Source organism: Gossypium arboreum, chromosome 9 (genome assembly GCF_025698485.1).
Source record: "Gossypium arboreum isolate Shixiya-1 chromosome 9, ASM2569848v2, whole genome shotgun sequence".
NCBI lineage: Eukaryota > Viridiplantae > Streptophyta > Magnoliopsida > Malvales > Malvaceae > Gossypium > Gossypium arboreum.
In genome coordinates, this window is record NC_069078.1 from 81,888,082 (window position 1) to 81,902,990 (window position 14,909).

The window sequence follows — 14,909 nt, forward strand, 5'->3', positions numbered from 1 at the left end:
ATAAGGAAAAATCTAAAACTTTCTAAAAATACATAGAGATTTTTCTAAAAAAAAGAATAATATATTATTATTTGAAATTATAAAAAATTCTAAACTCATTAAAACTGCACTTTTGGAATTAATTCAAGTGCATTTAAATTTGTATTCACGTAAATAAAAACTACTTTTTAGAAAAATAAAATATATATTTAATTTTTTAAAAAGAATAATACATGTTAACTGTGTCAGCTAAGTAGCTAAAAAATACCAATTTAATTAACAATTTTAAATTCAAATATCAACTAAATTAAAAAAAAGTAATTAAATATCAACTTGAATTACTTCGTCAAATTTAGGGGCTAAAATGATATTAACCCGTACATCAACCACCAAAGGTTTATGCATGTTTACATGTTCATGCAATTTCAAATTTCATTCTTCCCTTTAGCAACCTTTCTTTTAACAATAGTGGCAAAACTTACAACTTTCTTTTTCAAAACTAGAAATCCTTTTGTTATAAATGAACAGTATGATCCAATCAACTTTGTTGACTTGCTCTGAAACATGATGTATTTATATTATTGAAACAGAAGAATGAAACTAGCGTAAGAGGGAGGGAGAAGAAGAGTTGCAGGCAGCCTGGGGAAAGCGCATGGTGGAGTGCCAAAGATGTCAACTCCAAGTAGGTGTGCTTTCATATTGACCAGCTGGTTGCAGATCTCAAACAAATCATATCAAAACAAAAACAAAGCCTAGTACATATAATCTCATCTTCCTGCCTTCCTTTGATGGGCCTCCATCCCTTTTTTTTCTTAATTAATTAAATAATAGTGTCAAATCTTATAATTCAACCGAAAAGTATAAGCTACAACAGTAAAATATGGAGAATGCAGATTCAACTTTGAATATTACATTCTTGATGGACATGAAAATTTTAGTTGGAGTAATATAAGATCCCTAAAATGAGAGGAAAAGGAAGGTCATGTTTCCAAACATGGGCTACTCTGAATCAGATTTCCTCTTGCCCACGAAAACGTGTAAAACCCCATTGGAACCACCTGCAACAAGTGTGCACTGGTCTTCATTGACTTGCCTCCAGCACACACTGCTGACGAAAGCATGCTGATGGTCGGAGCTATCTCTACCCACAGGCTCGAAGCCATGCACCCAAATGGGCTCACCCCACCTGGTATCATAAACGAACACCTGGTTATTTTCTGATCCGCATCCAAGCAACCCTCCATGCCTCCAAACTGACAACCCCACAAAGCTCCGACTGTTTACGTGCCCTTTGTATGTTCTAAGTAAACGAGAATCAACGATATTCCATAGTTTTAAACACCCGTCGGTTCCAGCGGAAACCAGTGTTTGGGCATTCAGAAATCTAACGTATGTTATGGTTTTCGTATGTCCATCGAAAATGTGTACGGGCTCCACCATTTTCCGTACATCATAGACGTAGGCCTTCTTGTCGGCGCATCCGGTGGCTATCAATGCATCTCCGAAGGGGTTGAACTCCACGCAACAAACCGAGCTGCGTGACTTCGTGGGCTGCACCTTAGCCACACTTCCCCCTCCTTCGCCGCAGCGTGGGTCCCACATTTGCATGGTGCCATCGTCCGAGCCAGATGCCCCGAGGAACGGATCCGAATGAGAATAGTCGACGCTCCAAACCCGCCTCCCACCATGCTCGTCACGTTCGAAGATTGGCAACTTCGTCTCTATATCATACTCCATGACCACACCGTCGTAGTCTCCGGAACCCAAGATGCGGCCTCCGGTCCCGGGTTTCCACCTAAGGCTACTAAGCTTAGCTGGGGTAAAGATGCAATTATCACACGCATTAGTATGGTCTAGAAACGCAATACTTTGGTGCTTACCTTGAGAATGGACAGTCTCTTCTTGAGGCCGCAACAAAGAATTCAAAGTGTAAATCCTAATCTTCCTTGCAATCCCTCCGGTTGCTAAGATGGTATTAGAAGGGTCGAATTCGATGACTCCAAGGGTGTCAGAGACGGTGGCGTTGGCGGTGGAGGAGACAACGGTGGCGAGTGAAAAATCCCACTCACAACGAGCGGCTGGTTGTTTTTCTTCTGCGGATAGTTTGGTTTCATGGCCTGGGACGGCGGGGGGATGGAATCCGGAGGAGAAATCGTTCATTGCCCATTCAAATGAAATGGAGATGGAGGCATATATGGGAGGGTTTTGGACCATCAAACCAATGAAAGGCTCCCATACACCCAACTCAACTAAAGCGCAATCAAATTGGTGTGTGGTGTGGATAACTATTAATATTTATTTTCGCTTATAATTTTAGCACACCCATAACCATTCTCATATTTTAATTCAATGCTCCCTCTTAATGTTCTTTTACAGTAATGCCATTGCTTAAATGATTATTCCAAAAAATAATTAGGGTAAATGAGATGAATAGTCACCATTTCATCATTAAAAATTTTCGATTTAGTCACAAAGTTTTCAAAAATAACTAATAAAAGTCTGGCATGGTTTTTTTAATTAATTCTTCAATATTTATATAATTTTAATCCTCAAAAACTTTTTAAAAAATCTGAAATTCTTTAAAAAATGGTAAGCATTTAGTTGATACCTAAAAACTTTTAAATTATAAAATTAAATTATAAATTTTACATAGTAAAAATAAAACAGTTATTGACCATTCACTTTTCTACAACAAAAGAAAAGGATCTCGCCATCATGTCAAGCTAAGAAAGAACGCACATTTTAATATAATATTTGGTATTTAAATTTCACTTTTTTTTTTATTTAGTATCTAAATTCTTCTTATCTATTTGGTAATTGAAGATGACACTTTTTTTAATTTTTAACTTAAGTTTTTTGGGGTCTAATTTACTATTTAAATTTATCAAATGTTATACAAATTATTCAAAATACTAATAGTTCTAGTTTTTTTATGAGGGTCAAAATAACTAAAATATGACCGACATATGGTAGATGACATGAAATCTAATGACATAAATGATTACATTATATTAATTTGAAGTTTTTCTGTTCACTAATATACTCAAAATTTACTTTTCATTTGAATTGAAATTGCTTTAACTATTAATTTCAATAATGATTCAAGAGGGATCACAATCTTAAAACATGGCCTAGTTTTCATAAAGCCCTTAATTCCACAAAAATATTATTTGTATGAGAGGAAATTTGTGATTTCAACCATGCTTAATGAACGGATATTGAAGAAGAAAATAATAGTTTTAAAAAACTAAAATAGAAAAAAAGGATTATGTTAAATTAAGAAGGCATAATGATTTATTTGGCCCTCCAACTTTATAAAAAAATCATTTTAGCTCTCCATTTAAATTTTCGCCTTTTTTAGCCATTAAACTTGTATATTTGTCAAACCACCCCAAATGAATGGAAAAGTTAACTTTTTTAACTTTGTTAACATGAGATACATGTGGATTGTCATGTAGGTGATACTTCAGGATTTAATTAATTTTTAAAATTTAAAATTTTCAAAAAATATTTTTTTAAAGTAAAAATCATTAAAATTATTAATAAATATTTTTAGATATTAAAAGAATAATTAATTATTGACATGTCATTTACGTGCATGTCACGTCAATAAAGTTAACAAATATTAACTTCTCCATCTATTGTGGGACGATTTGATAAAAAAATTGTAAGTTCAAATGCTAAAAAAAGCGAAATTTTAAATGGAAGGCTAAAATGACTTCTTTGTAAAGTTGAAAGGCCAAAAAAGTCATTATACTAATTTAAAAATTAAATAAATTAAACTAAAAGTAATTGATCATTTAAGTTACAAAAAAGAAATTTCATGCTTTTTACCACACGTCAATCATACATTGGTTATTTTTGCTATCTCATAAAAAAAAAACATTGTTAGTATATTGGAGTAATTTGTTTAATGTTTGACAAGTTTAGTCATCAAATTAGGAAAATATGTCAAGTTTAGGAAACAAATTGGACTAAAAATAACTTAAGGACCAAATTCGAAGAAAATGTCAAATTTAGATATTAAATTAAAAAAACTTAAATACTAAATTTAAAAATATATCAAATTTAAATACTAAATGTTATATTAATCCTTTCTACTTCCGAACATCTCTGTTTTAGAATATATAAACTAAACAATATTTTAATTAAAACATCTTAAATACGAATGCTTACATGCTGCACCACCTCCCGCTAATCGGTTATTCTTACATTTTAGCTTAAGGACTACTCTTCAGTCCTTACTCCTTAGGCCTAAACCAGCAATTTTACCAAATTAAGAAGGAAGCCTTAAACAAGCAATTTCATTAAATTAAGAAGGGACCAAGGCTCCGTGCCTGTCCCTTCAGGCTCGTCTCTATCGATTATTTTAAGTGAGTTTTCTAAAATTAATTATTTATTAGTTTAAAATTTTAAAATTTTATTTATTATTATTGTCTTCACTTTTCTACATTTTATAATTATTTTTCACTCTTAGCCGACTTTAATGACTTTTATTTATGATGAAGAATAACTTAATAAAATATATTTTTAAATAATTTTATATTTTATTAACTATACAATTAAATTTTACATTCCAATCAAATAAATAAAAATTTTAAAATAATATTATGGACACAAAACCACAATTTTTGTAAATAATTTTTTAAAATAAAAATATCAATAGCCGAATTAAATCTAAACAATTATTGATGTGCAGTTTGAAAAACATCTCAGTTTTTCCCTGTTTTTATGGATATTTTATCGGTTGATTATGGTATTTTACAAGTTAATAAAATACAACATTGAAATATTAATAACGATAACGAAAAATACGACATTCTTTCATCAATTTGTAAATACAGTATAGGAGGGAAAGACATGGGAAGGGAGAATATTAAATGCGAATGAAGGGGGGACGTTGCCTCTTTTTATACCTCAAGTTTGTCTATGGTGTGGAGAAAGGCTTTGTTTTCCTTTATGTTTAAAATATTTTTCCAAATTAATTGTTTTAAAATTCGAAATTTCATGATTATTCTTTTTAATAATATCATATTCTCGAGAAATTATTTATGGACCATTCTCACTACATGTCTCTTTTTAATTATTCAATAATGTTTCAACAGTTTTTTTCCATGTTATCTATATATAATATTGGTAATCTTTTATTACTCAACTATAAATTTCAAACTCTAAACTTTAAAATCCAAGATTCATGGTTCATGTTTAGGGTTTCAGATTCTGGGTTTGACATTTTAAGTTTGGAGTTCAAAATTTTGAATTTAAAGTTCAAGGTTTAAGATAAAAAAATTATCAAAATTATATATCAATAATATAAAAAAGAATTATTAAAATATTGTAAAATAATCGAAAAAATCATAAATAATGTAGTAGAAAAGACCTATAAAATAATTTCTCAATGTTGAGAGTTTAGAATATAAGCTTTTTTAGAGTATCACATTTATGTAGTAGGCATATGTTTGCTTTGCATCGGATTGCATGGTAGGGTGGTTCAACGGTGGTTCATGGCTTACGTGGATTAAGCTTGGCCTTTTAATTTGTCATCCCACCTCAACTTATTTTCGCATCCCTGCCTTAACTCCAACAACTACTCTAAAATATCATTCAACTGACTGACAATGTCAATTTCCCTTATTCCAATTTCCTATGGTCCTCCTCCTCTACCGCTTCTCAATCTCATACACTCCTTTCTTCTTCCTCTTAATTGCTATTTCCTTTTACTTTTAAATGCATAGCCACCTACGGGATTGCAGGTTTCCTTCTATGATTTTATTAATTTATCTTTATTAATGTATTAAAGTTGGGTGCATATATAAGTTAGAATTGAGAAATTATTAAAAATATTTTTCAATTTTAAAAATAATAAATAGTATTATGAATGAGTTTTTTTGTAATTTTATATTTTATAAAAAAATAATTTAAGCCTAAAAGTGAGCCTTTTATTTATGTTACATATTTTTTATACATTTAATTTTACATATTTTTCACTATATCACGAGTCTATCATAATCTAATTCCTTTTAAATATTCAATTTAAATATATTAAATTATTATATATAAATTCAAATTAGTTTATTTAAATTATATAATATTAAATATTAAATAAATAGTGAATCCAAGCTAATGGGTAGAGTCGAAAATTAAGTTGGGTAGCAATCCAAGTTGGTCCATGGATAGTCTAAACACACCCACTAACATATGGTCCAAAGATATAATAAATTATTAAGAGATGATACCTGTAAATTTTATAGACAATAAAATAAATATGAACGTCTAGTATGGGTGTAGAGCATGGAGCAAATGCACTTTGGTATTGAGACACACAGACAAAACGCCGTCGCTATGCGTTAGTGTTGAGAAGGGTTGATGGAGTATTGAGTATATCTCATTCACTTTAATGGAAAATGGAAGAGGAGATAAGATGTGGACAACATGCAGGCAGGACCACTTTCTTCTAGATTGCCCCTACCTCTTTCTGCAGTTGGTGGATAACTGGATATATGCGTATCTTTATATGTTCTTCCAGTTAGGGCAAAACAAAAGGATACCCTGCATGTTTCTTATCCATTATTGAAGACACGCGACAGTCTTGAACAGCCCCCGGCCCCCTCTTTTTATCTTATAAAAAAATTGAAAACATTCCCACCTAACGCAAGTTGATTCATGCAACAACTACCAAACAAATCTATATATGTTAAAAATGTATTGATAACTCGGGTCGGGTTAAGTTTGGATCCGTTCCATGCAAGATATATCGACCACCTTTTTAAGTTTAGGTTCGACCCAGCTTGAAAATGGATTTTTTTGTCTATGCTCGACCCAATTTAATAAAGGAAAATTCGAGTTTGACCCGACTTGCTCATATTTAATTTTTTAGATTAATTTTTATTTAATTTTAAAATATATATAATGCAATAAAAATGCTAAAATAAAAGTTTTCTAACATATTAAAAATATGGGTAAACTACAAAAATAGTCTCTTTTTTTTGCTTCAGATTGCATTTTTGTCACTTATGTTTGAAATGTTACGTTTTAGCCACTTTTGTTATATTTTGTTATGTAGCGGTCACTCTACTGTTAAACTCTATTACCTCCCTAATGGCAATCTTATGCGGCAGTCCAAATAGGTTTTAAATGCTAACTTGGATGTCCAATTGCTGGGATGAAAATAAATTTTTAATTAAATAAATTTAATTTAGACTGCCATATATGACCCCATTAGGGAGGTTACGGAGCTTAACGGTAGAGTGATCACTTCGTAATAAAACGATAACGTAAGTGACTAAAATGTAACACTTCAAACATAAATGACTAAAATATAATCTAAAGCAAACAAACGTGACTATTTTTGTAGTTTACCCTAAAATATGTTAAAAGTGTTTATATTAAAAACACTATCATAAATATAATAAATATTTTATTGTGTTAAATATAATTTTTAATATTTTATATTTTGAGTTGAGTTATTTAGTTGGAAAGTGTATTTTGTTAGGTTTTGGGTAATGGGTTTAATTATTATTGGGTTAGTGATTCAATATAAATATATATAATTAGTATTTAATATATATAGTTAATATAATATTTTTATAAGATAATATATTTGGGCCGAGCTTGGGCCAAAAAAATGTTACTCAAAACCCAACCTTTTTAAGAAATGGGCCTTAAAATTTACCCAAATTCATTTTTCAAGCCTCATATTTTATCTAAGTCCTTCCTTTTTAGACAGGCCTTCGAGACTGGGTAGGTGACCTAACTCATTAGCATGTCTAATACACCTATATTTTAAAGTAGTATCCATCATATTTTCCTTTTGCCACGTCCTCTTTTATTTTTTACATTTAGAGAAATGATTAAATTTTAGTTTTAGTCCTCTATTATGTCTAAATTTGAGATTTAAACTCTATACTTTAATAGTTTAATTTGTAAAATAATTTGATGTTTGTATTTTTATAATGTTATCAATTACTCCAAATAATTAATATTTTTAACTTTTCAATTAAAATATTACACAATTATATATAATTTGAATGTTATACGAGTTTTAGAGACTATAACACATGACTTCTCATTTCTTTTACGCTCGCGCTGTATTTTTTACATTATAACACAATAGTCAAATTTCAATTTTGGCCCTTAAACTAAGTTGAAACTTAAGATTTATCTATATGCTTTACTTTTTGACATAATTTGACCCATTTGCTTTTATAATGTCATTAATTGGTCTAAGTAATTACTATTATTAACTATTTCAATCAAAATGACGATGTCGTTTTTCTTAAGAATACTATTCTAACATAAAATAATTATTTTATAATGACAAGTTTGAATGAGTGTTTTAAATATATTTATTAATCAATATTTCTAATGTTATTTTTAACATTACATGACTATCGTGTGTGTTTTTTCTAATTTCAAAATATGATACCAAAGAAATTAATAGAAGAATTTTAAAAGTGGTAATAATTAGACTCAAATTTTTAATCTAAAAGTAGAAGCATTAAATTTCTAAATATAAATGTAATGAGACTAAATTTCAAATATGTAAAATAGATACTGACCCTAAACTCTAAATCTTAAGCCCTATTTTTTTATTTATGCTTAATTTAGAACCCCTATTTTTTTTCCTGCCTCCAGCTTTCTAATAGTCAGTAATACGTTGTTCTTGCTGCTGTTGAAACCCCAACTTTCAATCTCTTCAAACTAACTACACACCTTGTTATTTATTAAGATTGATGTCATGTTTAAGATATTATCATGTAAGAATGGGTGCATTATTTAAATGAACAACTCCTCTACTGTTTGCATTACCATATTTCAACGCTACTTTTGTGGTAGAATCTGATTCCTCAAGTGGTGGCTATAAGAGGCAACCGAGCATCAATCCTTTCCAACCTAGAACGAGTGCACTATACCAAAATTGGTATATGCTTCGAGAGGTAAACTCTCTTTTACTTCATTAAAACTAAAATCGGTTTTCACCTCGCTAGCTCCTTAAATATTTAAGGTATAATATCTTTTTATATCTTTTATTGAGTAATATTTTCTCGTGTTATTGGTAGGAGTGTTCGGGTATTTATACATGTTATTATAGATGTTATTACAACTCATAATCAAGCCCCACTATTTTATTTTGACTCTGCTACCTCTAATACTGACATTCTCTGCGAACTCCAGGTCTACTGGGTACGTATTCACGGAGCACGCCGTCCTTTCTATCCATGGGACTGATTCTAGGTGGACTCCATGCTTGTTGGACACGTGTTTAGATGGCATGTGGAGCACGTGGTCCTTTCTGCAAGCTCCTTGGGTATATGCGGGCTAAGACCAAGGCTAACATATGTTCTTGCGAGCTGGGTCCGTGAGCTCACTTTGCTGTCCTTTCGTCGTTTGCCTTGCACTCAATCTTCTGGTAGGACCTATCCAAGTTGCGGGTTGGAGACCTGAATCCCTTCTAGGACTTGGGTTGGTGATTACTAATGTATAACACCTTTCAATTTTATAAAAAAAAAAAAAAGTCACTTTAATTTTCCATCTAAATTAAATAGTTAAAATGACTTTTTTGTAAAGTTTGAAGGCCAAATAAGTTATTATGCCTTTTTAAATATGTGTAACCCTAATATATATTGAGCTAAATGATCCATTTATATAAATTAACTTTTAATCCAATATGTAAATCAAGTATGTGAATGAATGGATAGACTTTAATTGTTATTAAAGCAATTAAATTAATTCTATAAAAATAATTAATTTAATTAATACTTTGAATAATAATTTAATTAACTTAAATAGAGCTTGTAAAACCTTAAATTAAGTTGTGTAATATCAATAATATGAGCTAAAATCTTACATACCCTCACTTTATCCAATTTATAAAATATAAACTTTAATAATACAATTATTGAGTGTGCATTATAAAATATAATATTAATTATTATTTCTTCTTTAATTGGGAGGAATTTTTTAATTCAATGCACTTCTACTTATAAACACCCAAAATTCTTAAATCGAAATATGTATGTTTAAACTTATATTCTTTTTAGTTATTACAATAGTAATTAAACCAACTAAACTAAGATTGAATGATTTTTTTGGGCACATAAAGGAGTTTTATTGGATGAACTTTGTTAATAGAGGTGATCATCGGTCGGTCTAAGTCAGATTCGGGTCAGATTTCAACAGAATTTTAAGTTTGGACTTGATTTAGTTTGAATAATGGGTCTAAATTTTTTCCAAGCTTGGCTTGAATAATACTAAAACCCGTTCCTAACTCGACCTGCCCGTATTAATTTTTATAATATTATTTTATATAAAATAAATTTAAAACTATAATACATTAAATGCACTAAAAATATTGAAATAAATGTTTCCCAACAAATTAAAAATAAATTTAAAAATATTTATATTTAAATAACACTAAAATATATGTAATTTAACAAATAAATGTCTCTAAAGTAATAATAAAATTAATAATAAAACAATGATTACATAATATTTAAACAATAACAACAACAAAATAATAATAATAAAATAATAAAATGGTAGCAAAACAAAAAAAATAGAACAATAATTTTTATTTTTCAACAAATTCAAATAAAATCATGTCAAATAAAACTTACTTAAGAGTCGATTCGTGTAAAAATCGAACTTTATTTCTTACCAATAACTATTTTCGAGCTTATATTATTCTCAAAATCTTCTTCTCGAGCTATGGGGGTAACGAGGTATATTAAAGAAAGAAAAAAGGAAAAGAAAGAAGTGGTAAGAAAAAGAGAAATGGAAAAGTGCAAATGAAGTGAGATGTCCAATAATAACAACCAGTAATTTGACGCCACGTGCTCATACAAGGTGTTGGTCGTAGTTGGTTGATTTCAAGTTAAGGGTAAAAAGAAAATAAAAAAGGGATAGACCAATTCCCTCCATACAGAGTAGCGCTTCTACCGGTCATCCTTCTCTGATATTAACCTCACATTCTCCCACCCGCTAGGTCTCACCACCACTATTTTTTTACCTTGATAAAATCCAAAAGGAGTCTTTCTCGTCCAGCACATAATCGGACTAAAGAATTTAACTTTTTCCTTCTTTATCTGTTATATTAATTAAATTTTATTTTTTCTAGACAAAGAGATAATTTCCTTTGGATTTGGAAGAAGGGGGAAATTTACAAAGTAAAAAATAACAAGGCAACAAAGAGATGACAAGCATGGACGAGTTGATGGGTCTGTTGAGGATTCACGTCAAACGGGGCATAAACCTTGCTGTTCGTGATGTCCGTACCAGCGACCCTTACGTTGTTGTTCGGATGGGCACGCAGGTTTTTCTTTCACCTCAAACAAAAAATTGATATATAAATTATCCACTTATTTTATCGTAAGTTTCATATTTTTTCTTTTTCATTTTTAAAACAATTGTTTGGTAAGTAATATTAAATTTTCAATTAATGTACCAAATAATTACTTTTAAAATATGTTTTTATGTAATTATGAAAAAATACAAAATTTGGGTTTATTTATCAAAAAAATTGGAAAAAGAAAGTAACCATTTCATTTTCCTAGTATGTTAATCAGGGTTCTAATTTTATATTTGTTGCAGAGGTTGAAGACTAAAGTAATAAATAAGGATGTTAATCCTGTATGGAATGAAGATTTAACTCTTCCCATTACAGATCCTGGGGAGCCAATCAAGCTCGTAAGTCCACCAATGCATAATCATCATGCTTCTTACCTATTATATCTCATCTAAATGTGACATCTGGTGGTTTTGAATGCAGACAGTGTTTGACTATGACACATTTAGCATGGATGACGAAATGGGAGATGCAGAGTTTGACATACAGGCATTCGTACAGGCATTGAGAATGGATTATGCAGACTTCCCAGATGGAACCATATTAGCCAAAGTGCAACCATGTAGGAAAAACTGCTTGGCTGAAGAGAGCGTTGTTGTAGTGAAGGAAGGGAAGGTACTCCAAGACCTTTGCCTCAGATTGAGAAATGTGGAGTGTGGTGAGGTGGAACTTCAACTCGAGTGGATTGAAGTTCCTGGCTGTAAAGGTGTCTCAGCAACACCAACACCAACTGCATAAATTATTGCTCTTTCACTCTCCGCTAGTTATTACAATGATCACGACCTTCATTGGTCTATTTTATAAGTTGTTTTAGCAGTTGTATTACTAGTCAAAATTCTGTCCGAACTGTGGCTTTTATATAGGATTGAACATGTCTTAGCTTATCCTGCCCTGCCATTCATTTTGGATGCCAAATAAAGTATTTACAATCTATTTTTGTTTTTTGCCAGAATCTCTCTCTGGCAAAATGTTCTTCTATACACATATCTTGTATTTTTCTGTGATGATTCTATATAATACTTCCATTCATTTGAAAGCTGTGTGCTGTTCGGGGCTGCAACTCATCAGCATGCTATTAATTCCATCAATGTCTACGAGGATCAAAAGTTGGAATTCTTTTATTTTTGTTCCACACAAGTTGGAAATTGAGAAGCCATGACAATGTAGCAGCTTCTACACCTACATTAACCCATTCAACCACTAAATGCGTCATACCTTGATTATTTCTCTTAAGCCGTAATTCACTCTTTGTTGCTTGAATTATACCTTGATTATAGTGTCAAGGGTGACCTTAGCCCCGCACAAAATAGTAAAATTACAATTTATTCCCTCAATTTTAACCTCTTAAAAATTCTAAAATAATAAATTAATAAACTTATGAAATTATGAAATTATACTTTTGACTCTTTAAAAAATTTAAAATCAATTTTGACTTCCCTAAAATAAATTTCTAGCTTCATCTTTACATCTTCTCTTCTTGTCACCTTCCATCGTCACCCTCGGCCTCTTCCCATAGACCCCAAAAGTGGTACTAGTGAACTCCTTTATCCTTCTATTTAGCAATTGAACAAATGAATTTTGTAAATATATATATATATATATATATATATAAAAGCAATGAACAAACTATATCTTCTCTTTTGGTTGGATGAGTTGAGCTTATTCAAGGTGATTAACACGTTCCACGTTTAGTTTAATTAGTAGAAGGTCAATTATGGTTTAAGAATAGTACTTGGAAAGCTTATTTAAATTGAGAGATTAAAATTATTAGTGAATTTAGATTAATAATTCTACGTCTATAGAGTATTATTTAGAAAATGAATTTCTTAAACAATTTTTAATACAACAAATAATTTATGCTTAATTTATCTCAACTCACACAATGCTAATTATAGTCTAAATATTATACACAATTATTTATATTCACTGTCTTTAAACACTCTTATGAAGGCAATAATCACACAAATAAATAAATAAAACAACAGAGAAAATATCCCAATAAATATCTTCAAAGGTGGTGGATGGCTCCTTTATATAGACAAGGAAGTTAGCATTTAAACTTCATGTTTTATCCTTTTATCAGCTTTGGAATTTGAAATCAAATATTCCAAGTTTAAAAATCAACTTCACTTAAAAACTTTCTATTTATCCTTTGTCCTTACTAAAATGCATTTAAAAAATTATTTTATGGATCTTTTCATCACATTATTTATAAATTTTTTAATTATTTAATAATATTTCAAACACTTTTTTCATGACATTAATATTAATTTTAATATTTTTTACTTTAAATTTTAAATTCTAAATCATAAATTCTAAACTTAAATTTTAAGATTCATGATTTTTGAGCTCGAGATTTGAAATTCAAGGTAAAAATTATCAAAATCATATGTCAATAACATAAAAATTTTATTAAAATATTTTAAATAATTAAAAAATCATAAATAATATGATAGGAAGGATTTATAAAATAATTTCTTCATACTTTTCCCATCATCCTAAATATATTTAGAGAAACTTCCCTTTAAACATGGATTTCTTTGAATGACTTACCAAAATCCTTTTTTTCATAGTAATACTGCATTTGCTGCTTATTTTCGAAATAAAATAAATAGTGTATTGTCATCTTAACACAATGTTCATTGACTGTAGTATAGCATTTCTAAATAAATATTGCTAACATTTAAGATTACAAAGTTATAAATTACAGTGCTGACCAAATAATAACTATTAAATTTATTAAGTTAAGTTTTACTATTTCTAAGATTTGATGCAAAAAATATATTATCATATGTATAATGTCATGTCAATTTGTTATTTCCACATATTATTCACTAAAAATTCAGTTAATGGATTAGTGTCTATCATTTGCATCAAGGATAAAATTTCAAAATTCAAAAATATAGGAACTTAGAATGACCCAATTAGAGAATATAAACTAAATCTACAGTAAATGATAAGTAATTAAATTTAAACAAATAGATTTAACTGCTATTGTTTGGGTCAAAACAAAAATTCAAAAAGTACAAATACTAAAACATTGATCAAATTAAAATATAAAGATTAAATTCACAATTTTCATAAGGTACAGGGACTAATATCATAGTTTAATCTTTTTAAGCCTAAAGGCTATTTTATAAACCTTGCACAAACATATCCACGTGTACGTACTTAATTTTATATTTAATGTAAATGGAACTTTTTTTTTCATGTATAGAAACTACTCAGAAAAGATTAGAAATAGTTTAATTAATTAAAACAAGGAAGAGTGAAAGGCATTGCAGTGCGTGATGGTTGGAGTGAGTGAATTTGTTCCCTTTGCTTCAACTCTTTCACTCTGAACTTCCAAAACGCATGCTTCACCTTTACTCACTTTTAGGACCAATCCATTTGTCTCTCAATTTTTATTCAAATCCCCACAACCAATCATTCCTGGCCGTACCACCATTTTTTTTCCTAAATTAATGTTGAGTAATTTTGATTAAAAATAATCCATTAAGATTATTCAATTATTATTTTAAATTTTTTTATTTTACACAATACTTTCATTAAATTCAAGAAAAAAAAATTTAATGGCATATTTTTA

At 29.7% G+C, this 14,909-nt stretch overlaps 2 protein-coding genes and 1 long non-coding RNA gene across 3 annotated transcripts; 1 reads left to right on the forward strand and 2 right to left on the reverse strand.

Annotated features, from left to right (window-relative positions):
* Window positions 1-649: 649 nt before the first annotated feature.
* On the reverse strand, window positions 650-2,289 carry LOC108454940 (WD repeat-containing protein RUP2-like). Its single transcript, XM_017753579.2, has one exon. It carries the CDS (start codon window positions 2,191-2,193, stop codon window positions 979-981), a length of 1,215 nt encoding a protein of 404 aa, XP_017609068.1. The 5' UTR covers window positions 2,194-2,289; the 3' UTR covers window positions 650-978.
* A 6,681-nt stretch (window positions 2,290-8,970) lies between these two features.
* LOC128280790 (uncharacterized) lies at window positions 8,971-10,684 on the reverse strand. The gene is made up of 2 exons (XR_008270947.1): window positions 10,596-10,684; window positions 8,971-9,466 (listed from the first exon to the last, which is right to left on the reverse strand). It is a non-coding gene; the product is annotated as an uncharacterized LOC128280790 (long non-coding RNA).
* A 30-nt stretch (window positions 10,685-10,714) lies between these two features.
* On the forward strand, window positions 10,715-12,207 carry LOC108456214 (protein C2-DOMAIN ABA-RELATED 4). Its single transcript, XM_053019255.1, has 3 exons — window positions 10,715-11,290; window positions 11,569-11,664; window positions 11,747-12,207. Exons 1-3 carry the CDS (start codon window positions 11,171-11,173, stop codon window positions 12,059-12,061), a joined length of 531 nt encoding a protein of 176 aa, XP_052875215.1. The 5' UTR covers window positions 10,715-11,170; the 3' UTR covers window positions 12,062-12,207.
* Window positions 12,208-14,909: the final 2,702 nt, after the last annotated feature.